The following is a 19,497-nucleotide window of genomic DNA, read 5'->3' as shown; positions in this document are numbered from 1 at the left end:
ATTAAACCGTATTTGTAACATGATATAAACTTACTATACCATGATTTGAGGTGAGATTAGATCACATAAACTGTAGTTCATGTCTGTAGGGCTACGAGTTTGCATCCCTTGTGTAAGCAGGTTGTGTCTGGGCTCCTGACAGGGACACGGTCGGGGCAGTCATGTTTTCCCGAGCACTTATCAGACATTTTGAAGACCTGTTTCAAACTGAAGCTCTATGAAATAAAAGGAATTTATTTTAAGTTTAAGGACCCTCTCATATTGCAGGGCTCCAAGTACTCATTTCCCTCCACATCAAGGTGAGTCTACTGTGAGTGTGAGTCTACTATGTTGTAGCCCACCCCTAAACCACAGGACCCTCGCAAATTACAGACCTTCATAACTATGCATTTCAGCTTAACTGTCACCAGTTAAAACGACCTGGTGCTGCACAAATTAACTTCTTGGATCTTTGAGCTTTTCCTTCAAAACACAACACACAAAAAACCCCCCCAAACAACAACCCCCTCCCCTCCGAATGTCGCCTTTAATGTACCACTGTGTGACAGTGAGGAGGCCCAGGGCAATGTGATGAACTGGCTCTTTCCTGTTGTGCAACAGCTCCTGTTAACTCTGTGTGTTATTACCTGTGGCTGTTTTCCTGGAGACGTGAGCCTTTGAAGTGTGGAAATCATGGCACTTTTCAACTAGCAACACACTTTACTGACACATAAGGTGACCCACAACATAATGGCCCTCTCCCCTTTTAAACAGGATGTGTCCAGGTTTCAGTGTTTTGCCTTTTTTGTTGAATTCCTTGCAATAAAGCTGACGTGTATCAAGCTGATCGGTGCTGAAATAAGTGTCTGAATTTGAAGGTTTAGGCACATTTTAGCCAAAACATAGATGCTCCTGGCTTTAAGTTTTCTCTTTCAACCCATAACCCAGGGGGGCCACCTAAAGGTAGAGATGATACCCCAACCAGAGCACCCAGCGGTCTGTGACCATGGCAGAGGAATCAACGTGCAGCAGTGCCTTGGAGAACAGGAGAAAGAAGTAATAAACAGTGCATCACAGGTTGGCTTAATAGTGGAGTGTCTGGGTTTTCTTTTCCAGCCTGAAGGCATGTAATCAGAGTCTGAATTGCTGAAATACTGCACACTGCTCCTGTGAACGGTTCAGCACAACAGTTTACTGTTAGTTTTATGAGCTGGAAAAGACATTAAACGTCTGATACAATATGTAAGAGTGGTACTGTCCCCATTTCAAGTGATACTCCACCTTATCAAGCTGCCTGTGATAATTGTTCTCGTGCATCAACAGAAGTGCGCCATGAAGATGATGCTGGTGCAGAGGGAGCTTTCCATCCTCTCCATCCCAACATAAGGGTTGGATCCAGTCAGCTAGTGGAGGAGTTAGGTCATTTAAGATGGGGGTTTTTCATCACGGGTGAAGACCTCTCTCAGCTTTGTGAGAATTGTAGCACCATTACGCAACTTACTCTCGGAGTCAATATGATGAACTGTGACTGACTGCAAGACTAGTCTGGGTTAACAAACATGTTGCAAAAAATTGAAGAAAAACCCAGAAAACCTCTTAGAAAAACGAGTGTAGCCTAATGCTGGGATCATTACAAAGAAACACGGGCTGCTGGATTTGATGATGATTGAAGCCATATCTGGAAAAAATATAGAACAAATCAGTTTAAAAAGGGCCAGAATCCACAACATACATGTTTCTAAGTATTTGTATTGTTTTAGAAGTTATCACTGCTGCAAAGATGATTTCTTTTTCTAAAACACACAAATTCATTAGTTGTTTAAACAACAAACTTGATGATGAAATTAACTGAAATGACTTATGAAACTGAAGCATTACAAAAAATATTTTATACTGCATCTGAAGTTCCTGGCCAGTCCCTCCCTCTCATTACTGTCTCCAATTTATAAAGTTCAGCTTCACCAAAAAGGTTTGAATATTGTAAGAGATTATTCTCACCCAGCAGCTGCTGTCTTTAAAGAAATGAGGTTCAGACCACTGTGTTTTATATCTGAGCTTACATCAGTTTTTTTTTTTTAGTTTTTCTAGCTTAAAAGAAGTTCATTCACTGACGATATGGTAAACATTGAGTTTTTAGTTGGTTGTCTGTGTATGTATTTGTGGTTTGCGTATTTTTAATTACCTCACCTTAATTGCAGATTTCCTCTCTTATCATTTTCATTAGTCTCTAAACCTTTTATCCCTCACTTTGTAAAGAACTTTGAACAGCATTTGATTTGTTTGAAAAGTGATGATGTGTGATGATTGATTGATTGATTGATTGATTGATTATTAGTATGTTGCGTTGAATGTTGTCTGTCTTGTTGCAATATGAGCTCACCAATGCAATTTCCTGACAACATTTGTGGCAGAACAAATCAAGTTAACTCAACCCGAATCAGTATAAACATATCCAGAATTATCTTCATGCTCTTGCTGTGTGCGTAAAGTAAAGACTTATTGCTCCCTGCTGGCCGGGCTGTGTAACTTATGTTGAGTGTTTCGTGGAGCCACCAGTGCTATAACCATCCACACTCTTGGACCTGGAATAAAACTACACTTCCACACTTGAACCTGTTGAGGCACTGACGGCGTGCTCAGGTTTCTCATTAACTGGAAGGTCACAGGTTTGATTTTGTTTCCATCACAAGCTTCAGTGTGTTTGTCCTGTCGCAGGCGTCACCGACCCACCGACCCACTGCTGGAAAAACTTTGTAAGTTTTTCTAAATAAATGTATTAAGCACATGAGAACAGGGAAGCTGGTAAATATTTACCCTGACAGGTGATAGAGAACAGACTCAGTTCTGTTTTTATACATCAGCGAGTGTCAGCTTTAAACATTCACAGCATGGATCTCAATCTGAAATACACCCCACTCAGTAGTTCTTCATTTTCTTCATCAAGATGTCAAATACAAATAAAAACCAAAATACCACTTTTAGAAAAACTAATAATTTAGACTCTAAATCAAATTGTGTATTTTTCTCAACTGTTGGCTGAACTACTCTGTTTTAAAAATTATAATAATTTTGTGTTACTAGTCTATTTGAAATAAGGCTTATTCTTTTTTTTAAATAACAAACCCAATCTCTAAAATAGTAAGCCATGAAAATGTTAAGGCCATTTAAGGAAAAGATGTTTATTTTTCCCATAAATGAATAAATGTATCAAACAAAATGATAAAAACAGATAAAATTCCAACTGTTCTGCTACTTTTTAATTTTTACTTACCAGAGCTTTTTGTTGCCCACTTGTGTTTCTCTGTCCTGTTTATCTGAGGAATAATTACATGTTAAATATTTTATCGCAAAGACTTGAGGCATTTTCATATCTATCTTTAACGGCAGCGTGTCCTTTCAGGATTTAATAACCAGTGAACTCAATGTGCAGCTGTAAGAAATGTGTTTAATTCAGATTCTCTTAGTGCTACACAACAGCCCGTCTGACATAGATTTGAAAAAAAAAAAAAAACCCACTTGATTATTTGTGTAATTTGAACTGTACTGTTACATATTTGTGCTTTTTTCTTTTCATTATGTGCGAATAGAACATCTATTGAAGTGCTTTTTAGTGATTATACAGTGACTGCACTAACAAAGATTTCTCCCTCCTTCAGAAAAGTGATGGAATATTTTCACACCATGTTTTGCCCTCTCTCTGACTCCCTCTATCAGCGGCTGATCTTGTACACCACATCGCCGACCTGCAGGATCCCCGTCTTCTTCACAGTGTGCAGCTGTCCGAACAGTGGGGACGACTTGTAGATGTGCTTCTCGGACGGGTTGCACAGACGATAGCTGTGGAAGAATTGTCATCAGGATGAGTTCAAAGACATTGAGGTGTGACTTCAGACAGGAAAACAGGCCACTATGAAGTTGCATGCAACATACATGGAAATATTTGCTGCTTAAAAAAAAAGATTTTCTTAAGAGAACAAGTAAAATTTACATTTGACTGATCGACAAGATAGAAACTCCATTTAAATGAGCTAAAAATAAGGCAACTGTATTCAGGAAATAAAGCAGTGCTATTAATAAATTAGAAAAAAAAAGAATACAACCAACAGTACAACTAGTAGTTTCTTTTATTATAAAATACTAAAACTTATAAAAATAGAAATAATACAAAACTCACTGAAGCTAGAAATAATTCAACTTATCACCACTGTTGCCAGACTTTACTGACACCAAAGAGCCCAAACCCCTAAATCTTCCTGATCGTCACAAAAAGTAAACATTTTTAGCTTTGAGGGGATTTTTTTTCTATCCTACATATTTGCATTTAATCGCACAAACAGCTCTGTTGTAGTAGTATCCATTATTGGGTTCGTTCTCTAAGGCTGAGAGGAAATACCTCTGATACTTCCTGTGGCTGAATATGAGTACAAAAAGAAAAATAGGGTGCATAAACAGTATATATGATTTAAATTTAGGCAAACCCAAAACCACAGTTAAAATGATTTTATAGAATATTATCTACTGAAAATCATCTATAACTACTGGACTTTTACTAACTCAGGTCTTAGCGAGTGCTACTGCATATGTGAGAAAAGTTGTATTAAGCCTTTAGTGTCTCCAGAGGAAGCTGTTTGAAGTCTGATAAACCAGTTGCACTGCTTATTCTTTTTCCTTTCATGGGGGGTTGGAGCCAATCCCAGCTGACATTGGGACCCTGGACAGGTTGCCAGTTTATCACAGGGCTGACATACAGAGACAAACAACCATTCACATTCACACCTACAATTTAGAGTCATCAGTTACCTAAACCAGACCTAACCTAACCTAACCTGAGCTGGAGGACCCGGGGGAGAATGTGCAAACTCTGCAGGGAGAACCTTCTTGCTGTGAGGCGACTGCACCACCTCGCCGCCCTCGAAAAAGAAGGAAGCTTACCACACCTCTGCAGCTCACTCTTCTTCTCTGCTTGATTTTACACTTTAGTAACTGTGGGCGGCTACAGGAGTCGCTAATGGCATAACACTTATCTAACACATAACACAACGTCCAACTGAACTGTTGCTGGTTATGTTGCTTTGTGGGTAATGTAGGCGCCTTATCCTTTTTTTTTTTTTTTTAACTGTCCATCATGAGTGTGACAATCTTACAGGAAGGGCTACGTTAAAGTCTCCACTTATATGAACAGATGGAAGCTTTAATAAATCTTATACCACAGAGTTATGACTTTCAAACTGAATGACTTCACATTGAACTTTACTCCTGGTTGCAATGATATGGAAGCAGAGAAAGGCCTTACTCGCAAATATTTTTTTATCCCATTATCTCATGATAACAAGATATAATCAGGAGAAAAAGATTTTTTCTTTTCTTGAGGTAACAGGATAATTATTCTCTTATCTCGAGAGATCAAAACTTTGTTATCCCAAAATAATGGGATAATAACTCGAGAAAACTAAAAATAGTTTTATCCTGTTATCTCTCCATAACAATTGTTTCTCCTGATAATATCGAGTTATCTTGGGATAAAAAAAAAAAAAAAGCTTTCTCCCAATAATATGTTGTTATCTCAAGGTAATGAGCTTTGTTATCTTCAGATAAGGGGATAAAAAATATTTGTGAGTGCATGAGCTAAACTGAAATTTGGTTTTATTTTGTTGATCTTCATTCCTCTATCTTTGTGTGTCAAGTGGCTGAGGTTTCTCAGTGTCCTGTCAATCACTTCTTCTTCTTTTCGTTAAAGTCTGTATGAACTGGATAAAGGGACCTTTTCAATTGGTGTCAAAAAATAGCTGCAATTAGAAGAAAGCTGCCAAAAATCATTTTACTTGACACATTAAATAATCCCAGTTTGGCAGAAAACCTGGCAACACTGATCACCACTAAAATGTAAAATATTAACCTTCCCCAAGTTAAAATTTTACCTTTTCAGTGTTTCCAGAGGCTCTTTTCTGTTGATGATCCCTGTTTCAGGGTCAACTGTGATGAAAATACATCTGGAAACAACAAAAGTTACAGTTTTTATCCATCCAGACAAATTGATACATTCTAACATCAAATAGACATTTCATTTGACAATAATCAAAAGATTTAATTCGCACCCAGGGAATCAAACCCCAAACCCCTGCAGTGACAGCGCTGCAGCTTTGGTGTCATTGTTGGTAAATGAAGTGATTCTCTCTCTGATTAAAATCTGTGTGAAGCATCGACCATGTTACCTGTCACATGACATTACACGCTGCAGTCGCACGCTGCCAATCTGGATCTCTTCCCACGAATCCTGAAAAAGCAAAGCAGTTGGTTTTGGAGTTGGAGATAAATTTAGTCCACGCTGCTCACACTGACAAGGGCGAGGAATGAGTCACAAGAACCAAATGATCATTTTTCAGACAGGAGGGAAAAATAAAACAAAAAGGCTCCAGTGTAGAATCGTAGGATCTGTTATTTTTAAGATGTTTTGTGGTTTTAATATTATCTTTACATGTCTTTCTGTTATGTTTTTATTTGCTCATGTAACCAGCATTTCAAACAGAGGAATCAGCAGGGGAAAGAAATCAAAGATGTGCTTCTAGATGGCAAAAGCTGAACAACACACCTCATCGAATGCCTCACAGTCCCCGATCACAATGTTTGGGCGGAAACGGTCCACTGTGACATCCTTCTCTAACTTGCTGCTGAGGTCCTTAACAGAGGCCTCCGACAGCAGCATCACGGGTCCGATATCTGAGTACGCCACCTGCTGGATAAATGGATAAACACCACAGTTTAGAATAGCAGAAACATAGCAGGCAAAAAGCAGGACAGTATTTTCCCTTGAGAGTTGCATAAAGATGGAGCATTAAAATACCTCATATTGTGGGAAAAGAGGCACCTTCTCCACTGGTCTCCTGGCCTTCATCTGAGGTTCAAAGTGCACCAAGCGAAAGGTTTTCTCTGCCCCTAGATAATGATTGAGCCAGTGAGACGCTTCATCGCCACAATCCCTGCCCTGAATGTCAGTGCTAAACACTCTGCAGCACAAAAACAAAAGCAAGCATTACACAAGTCTGATAACTCAGTCGGAACACAAATCATGTAAAATAACAGTGTCAATAGGAATTGTAGTATAGACCATGCCCTTAATTGACAAAACTAACAAATAGAGCTGCAAAATGAATTACCAACTAATTTCATTCACTTGTTCCAACTTCTCAAATGCTAGGATTTGCTGCTTTTCTCGGTTTTATGATGGTAAACTTCACATTTTTGGGTTTGGATTGTTGGTTGGGTGAAGCAAAATATTTATCACTACATTATCGTCAAATAAAGGCAAAAATACCCCCCAAAAACTAAAACAAACAAACAACCACAACAAAAAAACCAAGTAACATAAACTGGTAAGGAATCAGTCAGAGAAGAATGTGGTGACCTGCAGTCGATGACGGGCTTGTCGGGCTGTTTGATGGGGAATCTCAGCTCCTCCATATTTGGTCCGTTCAAACAAACCTGACCTCCCTCACAGGTCAGAGACACCAGCACCAGACGAGGCTCCTGTCTGCCTGTCACCATGCGCCCGTCCTCCGTCACCACCAGCCAATGTCTGCAAACAAAACAAGCTCAACTGTGGATTTCCCACATTTGCACCATTTGGCATCCCTGGCTGAACGTCAAAGTCCAGGCACAAAACCTTCACTCTGAGGCCTCACAGACCTGAGACAATGATGTTACAGGACACTGAATAACAACATAAGCACTGATAACATCATAGGTTACCATGGATATAGAGTGGTACTGCTGACTCAAGCAGAAAGCCCAGATTTACACAACATATTTTTTTCAACCAACTGATTGTAACTTGAACTGGGAATCATATGCAAAGCATAATCATTGTACTAATTGTCTTATCTGTCATGTTTGATGTACCACCACTGGGCAACTGAATTTCCTCATATGTTATTCCTCAGAAAAGCCTCCTCATGATTATTTTCACTTTGTCATTCCCAAAATTCCCAAAATTTCCCTTGAATAATCTCAAAATTAAAAATATTCATGGTTCCTTTCAGACTTTTCAATTAAAGTCACAAAGTCCCAAAGGATTTTTTTTTCAAACCTGTCCTCCAAAGTTATTATATGAAAAAATACAAATAAAATCTAAGTAACTATCTTTTGGGACTTGTGGGCCTCCGTATTAAATTGACTGTATAAAATCTATTAGGCGAGTTCAAATGTAAGCTGCATTTTAATGCAGCAGGTTGAAGTAGAGCAAATATTTTGACCATTTTAAAAACTGTGGGCTCGTTCACCCACACCCACAGTATTTTCATTTATTATTTATTACTTCATTCAATGGAGTGGAGAAGATGTGATGTTTGCACATTAGAAGTTGGGGCCTACTTCAGTGACCCTGCCACTTTGAACGGTGCAGATTCGTGTGTTTCTGTCTGAGCAGGTCAGTAAACACCTGTTGCACCAGCAAACGTTATGAACTAAAGTCATCTGTGCACAACACTCACCGATCCTGCAGTTCTCCAAACTTCAAACCCATGTTCTGACATTCCGCCAGAGCCACTGAGACCGCTTTGCCAGATTTGAGAGGGTGAATAAAGAGCTGCGACACCACGCCTACACGAACTACTTTTTCTGGCTTTCGCAGGTATTTATATCCAAGCCCGAGTCCCAGAGCAGCGATGCCAGCCCCGCCGATCAGGAGAGCCGCTTTCTTATTCTGGGCCAACGCGCTCACAGCCAGCGCCTTCAGGTCCATTTTGGAGGTCCGGACACTTCGCTGCCTGCTGAACTTTGGTTAAAGAGACAGGAGCCTCTACGTGTTACGTTCACTGGCGCTCGGTCAACAGAAACACGCCTCCAGACTTTGGTCTGATAGGCTCTGACAACTGGATTCCTTCATGTCTAAATTAACCTCTTAGGGGACCTCAGGAAAAAAAAAAAACAACAACTTGTTGTTAGGCCCATATCGACCTTACTATACATGACAGTTTCATTATTTCACCAGGCACCAGAAACCAACCAGTACACTGAAGCTGACAACGAATTTGATAACTGATTAACTCAAGTGATTCATAGATTCACTGGTACTAGCCTCTCAGCTGTGAATATTTGTATGATTTCATAGTTTTCAATAACAGTAAACCATAAAAGCCTACTACGGTAGTTTGGTAAATGCAAGTTGTGATGGAATTGACTCTCAATTTGGACTAAAATGCTCGAGTATTTCAGAAAAAAGTAAACATTCTCTAATATTACTATTCTCTGAACGGCTGTGCAAGGACCTATTTACTTCCTGATATCCATCGACTGTGCAGCGTTTCTTCGACATTTTTTTTGTCTTGTAGCTTGTTAGCTCTCTGATAGAACGACTGCTTCGTTTTATGTTGTTAAAAAAGTTAAAACAACAAGAAAAGGTTGGACGTTGGGTCATGGTGCAGAATGCCTGAGGCATGGCCGAGGGTGGTGACCATATATTTGTGACACCACAGTGTTAAGGACATTCTGACGGCTCGTTTTAAAGCACAGTTTATACTGGCTGTGCTCATTTCTCTGTGGATTACGCATTTTCAAACTTTTACTGTTTTTCCATAACACTAGACCTGCTTTATAATAAAAACACACATGGAAATTTCACCGTCTACAATATGGGACCTTTAACTGACCATTTGTTTCATCTCTACAAAAAAATTAGACAACTTTTGGATGCACCATTATTTTGTTATTGTTCCCCCAAATATATATATTATATGAGCTGTTATAACCCCTGTTTCTTATAGCACTTTCTACTGGGTGCTGTCAGTGAGCAGGTTTTTAAATACAAAAAAAAAAAAATCAAGTTAACAACAAAAAACTGACACTGAAAGAGCGTTAACATTTCCACTTCATTTTTGGAGCCTAAATAGCTGGATGGATTATGCGTTACATTTTTTTTTACATGACATTCATTGTGCAGACACTTGGTATAAGTCAGTTCAAACTTGACAGGAACAAAAGTGAAATGTCATCAAAATTCAAAGTGCATCCCTTTCAAACAAAAAGCTACAGGCATGATCAGTGCTACAGTACAAATGCTTAGTTTTTTAATGCCTCGGGCCAACTCTGCCCAAGTTTAACTGTAAACACATTTAAACATATAGTTTGTGTGTGAAGTTTCATTCATGTTTCTTTTCATGTTCATTAAACTTTAGAGAATAAATTTGTCCTGATGTTTGAGAACTATGGATAATTAATCATGCCCAATTCAATTCAATTAATTAAATGTAGTGGCGGATAACATCTCTGCAGCATAAACATAACAGACAAAACACAAGTGCACTTTAATGCTGATTCCAATATGTGCCACCTTTTGTTGTGACCTGCCCAGAATTTTCTTAAACCAGAGAAGAAACAAAGTGACGTAATGTCATAGATGACCTTCTCAGTGCAACTATTTTTGTCTTTGACATAGATACTCAGGTCTATGGCCAAAGTAGAAAACAGCAGATGCTCCAGCCACAGGGGGTCAATACAGGGATTTGTCAAATGGATCCTCCTTCTGTTGCTTTTCTGTGCACATCTAATGGCTGAAGGCAGATTCAGAGGCACGGAGCCAGGCCCTTCAAGCTGGTTTGATGTTGAAGTGGCGAGCAAATTTTGATAACGAGATACAGTCTTAATTGCTCGGCAACTAATTCTCAGCAACTGACACTTTGATGTCTTAATTCTGTTCTTAGTGCACATGGCAACTTAATTTGTGTTTATATAGCATTTCTAACCACACAGGAGCAGATTTTTCCTGATCTTCAGCTCATCATTCACTTTATTGATGCTGTTTCCTGCATCAACGTGGCACTACTTTCATTTGCGGTCATACAAAGGAGTGGTTCCCAAACTGGGTATCACATACCCAACGACACATCTCAAGATAGGAAAGTAATTAACAGGATAGGAAAGCAAAACGTACAAATTTCAGAGAAGACCAACTTGACTATCTAGAGGATAAGTTACTTTTACGTCTTCAATTTCCAAACATCTGAGAGACTACCTGGGCCTTGCTAACTAGTTAATTTTGCAGATAGTAACTTCTCAAGACTTGATAGAAAACATAAAAACAACTGCATGAGTGATCTCCATACCTTGAGACAGAAATGAAACTTAAAATGCAAACAAAGCAAGAAATATATGAGAAAAAAATGCAACGACAAATATGTTGTACAAGGAGCGGAAAAAGTAGCACAAACACAGTTACATTTCAATACGGCAACTGCCAGTCAGAATACTAATGCCTAATTTTGTTGATGTGGCTTTGGCTCAATGGTCATTTGTTACATCTGTTGCATACAGTGTCCCTTTGTTTGGCTTTTGTTATTATGATTATTGAGACTTTTTCAGTTTCATAGACATTTAGATAACCAACGCCTGGTCTCTTTGTACCTCTAAAATTCACTAAAATGGTGATTTAATACCTCAATTAAAGCTTATCCATCCATGGCCAGTTTATTCGATATAACTATCTAAAACTAATGTAGTCTAATAAAATACATACAATAAAATAAATCCTACCTTGAAGGTTACTGTAGGTGGTTCAGGATTTTGTTAAACTATTTTAGACAGTTCCTGGCTGTGGTGCTGTTGAATTGGATTGTGCTACACTAACAGGTGCTTCTAATATTTAGTCAAATGTCACTAATATAAACCTAGTCACAGTATAATGTTATATAATTCAACAGCACCACAAACTGCCTTCAAAATAACCATACAATTTTCAACAAACACTGAACATTATAACCTTCATGAATGGAGGATTTATTGCAGACTACATCAGTTTTAGATAGGGTGTACCTAATAAATGTATAATTGGTATTCAAGTAAAATAACTCCCCTGTAAAGCAGAGATAACTTCTGAAAAATAGCTGGTAAGTCTTTATTTTATGGGTCCATTATGTCTGAATAGTTTCCTGTAATATGGTACTAATTATATAGAAAATGGCATTACTTTTGAAAGAGAAACTCAATTTCAACCAAAGTAAATCACCATTCTTTATTACTTTAATGCTGTAAACCTGTATGTTGAATTGCTTGTCTGCCTCACGACAAATGTGAAATTTTTGCATGATATAACACACAGATTACACCAGAAATTAATTGGAGTTAATTAAGTGGAAGCGCACCAATAGGCATTTCTCCATAAATAAAGTCAAATGACATTATTCTTTCCAGGAAAAAAAATATGAAAATTAGTTAACCTCTGGTATTATTAACAAACCCAATATTATTGCTGTGGCCTAATTAAAAAGGCAACATTAAGACTTTTTCTTAAACAGTATTGCTGCTATAAAGTCATGTGTTTCTGCTATTTTGTCCACCACCCTGTATCACATGAAGAAAACAGATATACATCCTGCCACAGACCATGACGTAATGATACACCGTACTTTTGCCGTACTTTTGCTCGTGACTAAGCTGCTGTAGGTTGTCCGGAACTGGACCGCAGTCAGACTTCCCAGGGGGAAACCATCTGGACCAAACGGACATTTCTATACATTCAGCAGCACCTTTTTCTCACACAGCACATGTTGATAAACAGCATCACTGCGGCTTATGTAACTTAAATTGTATAGAGAAATTCATTTAATAAATCTCCTCTGTAAATTATGACTCATTTACAGTGGTGAAAGTCCTCAGTTAAACTCAAAAACAATCTTGAGTTTTTTGATAACATATCCATAATGTTTGCTGCGAATGTTAAATTAAAAATAATACAATATTGTTTTAAAGTAGATGTGATGTGCATTATTTATTTTGCCATGGTATCAACTGTACACATATCCCTTGGCAATGTATGATAAAAAAAAACGTTGTTGCAATTATTTTCAAGTACTCTGAGTGTTCAAGTACGACTTTGCCCCCTGTCATGTTTAAAAATGTTTTTTTTTACAACATGAAACAGAAAGGCCTGTTTATGTAAGTGCAACATGATGAAGTCCGACTTTAAACCTAATACAGTACTTGCATAAAATAAACAGTTGTTATTTTCTGGGTCACTTATTATTAAAAGCAAGTCAAATCATCACCTTTCCTCCATTATCATGTGCAACTTGTGTATATCAGTAAGGTACAGGTCTATTTCATAAAATACATGAGCTCAGTCTCTCAATAGATATCAGACCTAGATCAAATAATATTTGCAGGTTATTTTTGATTTTGTGTCCGTGGTGAGTCACGTAGGTGGGATTTCACCCCACAAGGCAAAACAATAAATGGCAGAAAGTCAGAGGGGAAAAAAAATCCACCTTCAGATATTCAGAATATCAATCTATGACGTCCAGTTTATTTCAAGAGTGATCTTGAAATAAATGATTACAGTTAATTTTCCAGCGGCCACAGTCCTGTCATTTTGACTCATGTATTGTTTCCTCAGATGGTGACAGAGGTCGAATATACAAGTACAGTTCTGAAGTATATGCACTCTACTTGTGTATTTCCAGTTTATGCCATTTTATATTTCTACTCCACCACATTTCAGAGGGAAATATCAGTGATTATATATCAGTTACAGGGACAGTTTCTCTGCATAGTGCATACTTTAAGTACATTTTGCTGATAATATTTCTGTACGTATATTTAACTAAGATTTTGAATGGAGTGCATTTCTACACTGTTGTAGCCTACTAGTAAAGGATTTAATTATTTGTTATACCACTGGGAGTGATTTCCTACGTTTCCCAGAATGCCTTTTGACAATCCAAATAAAAAAGGCAAGAACTCGCCACTTTTGGCTGTTGGCTGAAGATGTGAGACGACTCAGAGATTTTCTAGTTAGGAAAACATGAAGGTTTTGTGAAAATCTGCATTGATTTGACAGAAAATCCATAAATTAATCAATCATTGATTTATAATTTTGGTTATTTTTTTAACAAAACTGTCAAATATTCACTAGTACCATTTTCTCAAAGGGGAATATTTGACTCTTTTCTTTGTCATATATGATCGTAAAATAAACATCTTTTGGACCGCTGATTGAATAAAACACAAATTTATAAAATGATTATTCACAAATTTCTGATATTTTATGGATATTTTATAGACACATAATGAATTGTTAGTTGTAGCCTTAGTTGTGTGCTTTATAACACAGACATTTTGTGACTGGATTGTTTTCTGGTCGATTGAGACTGTTTGAAGAGAATCAAGAGAAAAAGCGCTTCCTTCCTGATTCGGCACAAAAACCTGTCACTTTCTGTGAGAGTTTTGAATAAATCAAACATCTTTGGGGATTAAAACTTGGTTTTAGCTTCCAGAAATAAACTTAACGTGACATCACGTCATGTCGCCTACAGAAAAAATACACCACTAAACTCTAAAATTGGCCCTGAAATGCAAGACATAGTATCTGAGGGTGGACTTTTATTTCTCCATCAATCATACGGACTCAGTCTATTGTGGCATAATTGTCTGCAACTGACAACCAGCTTATTATCCATTGTCCAAACACAGAAAACCCTCTCCCATCTGCCACCGCAGACTGCTTCTAAAAATAGTTTGCATCTAGCTGTTTGATCCAGATGTGATTTGGACAGCTCTACCCACTCCATGTTGTTCCTTTAATAGTCGATGAGGTCTGTGAAGCCTCACAGTCCTTCAGAAGTAGTTCAGAATATTTTTGGCAATTTGGTAAATACACTCATTTGTTGTTTTTTTTGCCAAGAGTTAGCTGGAATAATTGACACCACTCTCATGTTCGTGTGTTAAGGAGCTAGAGTCCGGAGGAAACAGAGGGGAAACAGTTAGCTTGGCACTGTCCACATTTCAAAAATCCACCTCCCAGCACCTTAAAAGCTCACAAATGAACACTTACTGTTTAAATCAGTACACAAAGAGAAATCTAAACCTGACAGTTTGTGGTTTTAGGGGGAGTAACATGCTCAATCTATCGCATAACAAACAAGAGTTTATCCTCCAACCAGACACTCTAGTAGCTTCCTGTAGTGAAGGCATCTGGAAATTACAGCACATCACTCCCTGTAAAACCATTTAACAATGACGTGAGAATTGATGCCGCTCTCATGTTTATACTCTAAATGTGAAGCTACAACCAGCAGCCGGTTAGCTTAGCTTAGCATAAAGATTTGAGGCAGGGGGTAAGAGTTAGCCTGGTTCTGTCTCAAGGTAACAAAATGTGCCTACCAGCACCGCTGAAGCTCTGACTTATATATAAACGCTGGCAGGTGTTTTTCTTATCGCTGGACAGAGGCAGGATAACTGTTTCTCCCTGTTTCAAGTGAATAAGATGTCAAACTATTCCTTAAAACAAACAAGGCGCAATAAGTTCATTAGTGGATTTTAATGGGCTGGGAAGAAGATTTTTGAACTTTGGATAAAGCCTGGGTTGTTTGTTTACGGTCTTCATGCTAAGCTCGGTCAACCACTTCCTGGCTCCTGGCACAGACATGGGAGAGGTGTCGATCTCCTCATCTATCTCACTGCAAGAAAACAACAAATAAAAAGTATTTTCCAAAATGTTCAGCTGTTCCTTTAATATTGTGATGACTGCACATCAGAAAGGCGAGTGTGTATATCTGCTCTGGTTCCTCAAGGACTGATTTTTCTAAAAAATAGCATTACATTGGAAAACTCCATGAAACAGTGGACACAGTAACAGAAACAGCTTACAGTACAGTAACCCTGCAGTAAGTATCAGGCTGGCGTAGCTCATCATGTTCAGTTTTTGTTGAGACTGTCAGAGATGTTGATTTAGCTCAGTGGACATTTTTAAAGCAGTGCTCTTTAGTGCTGTTAAACAAATCCAGTCAAGTGTGTTTCAATCAGTGCTGGTGAGTGTCTGTTTTGTTGCGAATACAGTTCTGCTGTGTTCGGGATATGTCATTGTGGTTTTCTGAACTCATCCACTTGTGATGTTACGTAATTCAGAAGTGTTCGTGACTGATGCCCTGATGGTCCAATTTGTGTAGAGAGCACTAAAAATCGCAATAACAGTGGGAAGTGCACATGTGAGTCATATGAAGTTATCACTATGCACCAGCTTTAATGAAATTCTAACAATCAGGATTTGTTTAAATAAAATTTTAGGGAAACATAAGGCAATTTATGTGAGGAAAATTGTCTAAATTGATGCTGCATCAGTCACAAACACTATGATGGGAAATGTCTAAAAATCATCGAGACATATTCCAATCACAGTATAACGGCACTGAAAATTACAACTTTAGCAAATACACCCTCAGTTGTATCAACATCTCTGAGATTACTAACAGAAACATACATTTGGAACTTACTGCAGAGCCGTGCAGGATGTTTCTATTATTTTATTTTACTGTGTCATCGCACTGTCTACTCGACCTAACACACCTCCTACAGCACCTGCTCCGCTTTCACCTACAAACTGTGTACACACCACATCACATGCACTGCAGCGTGTTGATGTGTTCACATGTAGTGACCCAGATGACGTCCTACATGCCTACACGATCGTGCCTACATGACTCTTCAAAGCACACAGCACGCCAACTGAATAAGTCCTCGAGTCAAAACATTGCGTGACGCGCTCTCTCAGATACATATTTGAGTAAGATCTTGTTGTTTGCAGTACTGCATGTGCTTTTTCCCTTTCGCGTCTCCTACTGTTGGTTTACTGGGATTATAGCACCACAAACATCTACTTGCATTCATGTCTTTGCTGTGAGGACTGCCAGATATGTGCTGTCCACTTGGCAGTATAGACATGTTGTTCTGTGTTGAAATCTGCTGTATTGAAAGGCTAGACGGAGCTGCGTCTCTTGAACACCCTGAACGGAGAGAGAATGTGTAGGCCTGTTGTTATGGAGCTTATGCTCGTGCACTGACGTGGACTGCAAACGCAGCCTGTTGATCCGGGCTCCAAGTAGTGAGGGCAGTTACTGTTCTGCTGCAAGTAGGCATCGGAGAACGTCAGGTCCTGAGGGATCATAGTGGGTATGGAGCCCTGCAGCTTCTCTTTGCTCCTGTACCACAAGCAGGAGCATATAGTCTGAAAATGAAGTACCTCAGTGTAGACACCTTTTAAATCTTTAGCCTTTGTGGTGTCGTCTGCTACAGGTGTGGAGGAAGTCGAGGCTGAGACAGGTATTAGACGGGCCACCTCTCCTCTGGACTTGCTGACAGACATCAGGGCCTTCTGTTTGGCGTCCCTGCGCTCGTCCTCTATGTTCATGGTCAGGAAGCGAAGCACCACAAGGTTTAGGAACGCTCCAATCACCGTCAGGCCCATCAGGATGTAAACAAAGCAGAAAGCCACGTACCGCGGGTCGTTCTGCAGCGCGTCGTCCTTCTGCAGAGCCACATAGTCTCCAAACCCGATGGTAGTAAGCGTGATGAAGCAGTAGTAGAACGCGTGGAGGAAGCTCCATCCCTCACAGTGGGAGAACGCCACGGCCCCCACACACAGAGTGCTCATGCAAGAGAAGAAGCCCACCGTCACCATGTTTGCCATGGAGACTTCGGTCTGACGCATTCCCAGGCACTTCTTGGCTTGGTGCAGCAGGTACCTGACGAACGTGTTGATCCGCTCACCCAGGCTCTGGAACATGACCAAGGTGAGAGGGATCCCCAGGAGGGCGTAGAACATGCAGAACACTTTCCCTGAGTCGGTGCTGGGCGCTGCATGACCATAACCTGGGTGAGAGCACAGCGCATCTTTATTCCTCAGACACTGCGTACATGATATTATATGGTGTCTGTGCAGGTGCAGTGTGGTTTTGTGTTGTGGAGAGACAGTTTGACATCAAGCTCCTGACTTAAATCCACAGGAAACCAACACCCACTCCCACTAAATCCCCCATTAATGGAAAACCCAGTCACACTATTCAGCTTGACTTTAAATATTGTGAATTAACAGCTATGTATTTATAACTCCCACATTGCTGTCAGCTGGGATGTTGTAAATACTGGAAATAAACCAGAAATCATCACTCTCTCAATTCTCTGCCTAAATTAGCCTTAAGTGGCCTCATTGTAATGACAGAGAGTGAGCCAGGGCTCTGTTGTTTCTGTAATTTGGGGCTTTTAAAGAGTTGAAAAGGTGTTTCAGTTTTTCCATCCCATTTCCATACAATTACACACAAATTACACCTGGTGTTTTTTTTTAGGCTGAGTATTTTTTTGACCCTTTATTCTTAGATTTGACAAGAAATTAAGTAATTGAGTAATTGAGTATTTGTGCACCAGATGGAGATTCCTACCATTCTGTTTTTAATGAAACTGATTATTTACACATTATTCATTAATTTCAAACTAATCAGGAAAATCCAACTGAGATAAAATAATTCCAAATGATTTATTTTTCCACGGTGACCTGACGGGGAAAGGCAACAAAAGCAATGAGTGACAAACACGAGACAGACAACTCAAAATGTGACAAGAAATTATAAATATATAGAAATGCAATTTCAAAATAATGTCAATCAACCATAACATTTCATCCTAGAAACAACCTAACCTTACAATAAGCCAACAGCTGTGTAAAGCCATAAAAACGACCAAGCCCAACTCTATGACACTGAGTGAGTGGAGCACTGAGCAGCTCCATAAAACAGCCTTCACATTTGAACTGTAAGAGGATAAAACCTGAAAATGTGTTTTAACAGTTAGATACATAGACAATATTTATTCAAAGCTTTTGTTTGTCGCACTCAAACAGTAGGCCACTTGCTGTGCCTCCGGCTGTGGTCAAATACACTCGAGCTATTCACAATTAACAATGACAAATTTTTAAGAAAAGAAAATTTTGCGTAATTGCATTAATGTGGTTTGGTTGTAAATAAGTATTCCTGAGGGGGGGGGGGGGGGGGGGGGGGGGGTAATGTGGATTCATGACCTCAGGAGCTCGGGTATCCTGGCTGCAGCCCTGTGCTCAGCGTCTTTCTGAGAGACTGGAATTGGTTTCAGCCTCATCAGCGCCACAACTTCATCACTAAACGGAACAAGAAGAGGCTGCTGCTCACCGATCGTCGTGATCACAGTGATGGCGAAGTAGAAGGACCCGGCGAACTTCCACTGGACCCCCGCTTTGTGAGGCTTGAGCTGCAGGACGACGTGCTCCAGCTCCTCGAAGTTCTCTTTGGTCAAGTTATATTTGCGCATGAGCTCGTACTTTCTGGCGTCGAGCTTCCTCTTGTGACTTTTCTCCTGCTTCGACTCCAGCGTCTCGAAGACGGCGGCTCCGACCACCAGGTAGGTGAGGATGCTGATGATGAGGGCGAGAGTCCTGGCGTTTTGTCTCTTCATGATAAATAAAGAGGAGGAAAAAAAAAAAGATTCAAGTGCAGGCGGGAGCTGAGACTCTCTGCGACCTTCTCCTGACGGACTCCGGATCCAACAGAGGGGACTTTGGAGACGGAGCCGCTCTCTCAGCGCCACCCCCACATCACAGTTGGGTTGCTACTGTATTTGGACTATTTGTCACCGACTTATATTTAGATTCTGCAGAAAAGAAACACAGGGCAATCCCACAGACTGTCAGCTTCTTGGAGTAGCAGCTCAAATCAAGAGCTCACCTTTGCA

General features: G+C 39.5%; 2 protein-coding genes across 3 annotated transcripts; both read right to left on the bottom strand.

Annotated features, from left to right (window-relative positions):
- Positions 1 to 3,404: 3,404 nt before the first annotated feature.
- On the bottom strand, positions 3,405 to 8,773 carry marc1 (mitochondrial amidoxime reducing component 1). 2 transcript variants are annotated; one of them, XM_071497465.1, is made up of 7 exons: positions 8,466 to 8,773; positions 7,382 to 7,552; positions 6,821 to 6,983; positions 6,569 to 6,709; positions 6,192 to 6,253; positions 5,898 to 5,969; positions 3,405 to 3,816 (listed from the first exon to the last, which is right to left on the bottom strand). In XM_071497465.1, the coding sequence occupies exons 1-7, from the start codon at positions 8,714 to 8,716 to the stop codon at positions 3,690 to 3,692; spliced, it is 987 nt and encodes a 328-aa protein (XP_071353566.1). In that variant the 5' UTR covers positions 8,717 to 8,773; the 3' UTR covers positions 3,405 to 3,689. The 2 variants fall into 2 exon arrangements, with proteins under 2 accessions (XP_071353566.1, XP_071353565.1); XM_071497464.1 differs by having other exon boundaries at positions 6,569 to 6,712; positions 8,466 to 8,772.
- Positions 8,774 to 9,823: 1,050 nt separating this feature from the next.
- Positions 9,824 to 19,460, bottom strand: kcnk3b (potassium channel, subfamily K, member 3b). Its single transcript, XM_071497461.1, has 2 exons — positions 18,939 to 19,460; positions 9,824 to 17,610 (listed from the first exon to the last, which is right to left on the bottom strand). The coding sequence occupies exons 1-2, from the start codon at positions 19,219 to 19,221 to the stop codon at positions 16,718 to 16,720; spliced, it is 1,176 nt and encodes a 391-aa protein (XP_071353562.1). The 5' UTR covers positions 19,222 to 19,460; the 3' UTR covers positions 9,824 to 16,717.
- Between the last annotated feature and the right edge of the window lie 37 nt (positions 19,461 to 19,497).

This window comes from Trachinotus anak, unplaced genomic scaffold (genome assembly GCF_046630095.1).
Source record: "Trachinotus anak isolate AG129_WGS33_773 ecotype Australia unplaced genomic scaffold, CSIRO_AGI_Tana_v1 ptg000015l, whole genome shotgun sequence".
In the NCBI taxonomy this organism is placed as follows: domain Eukaryota; kingdom Metazoa; phylum Chordata; class Actinopteri; order Carangiformes; family Carangidae; genus Trachinotus; species Trachinotus anak.
Note: the sequence above shows the minus strand (reverse complement) of the source record. Positions and strands in the feature narration are given on the sequence as shown.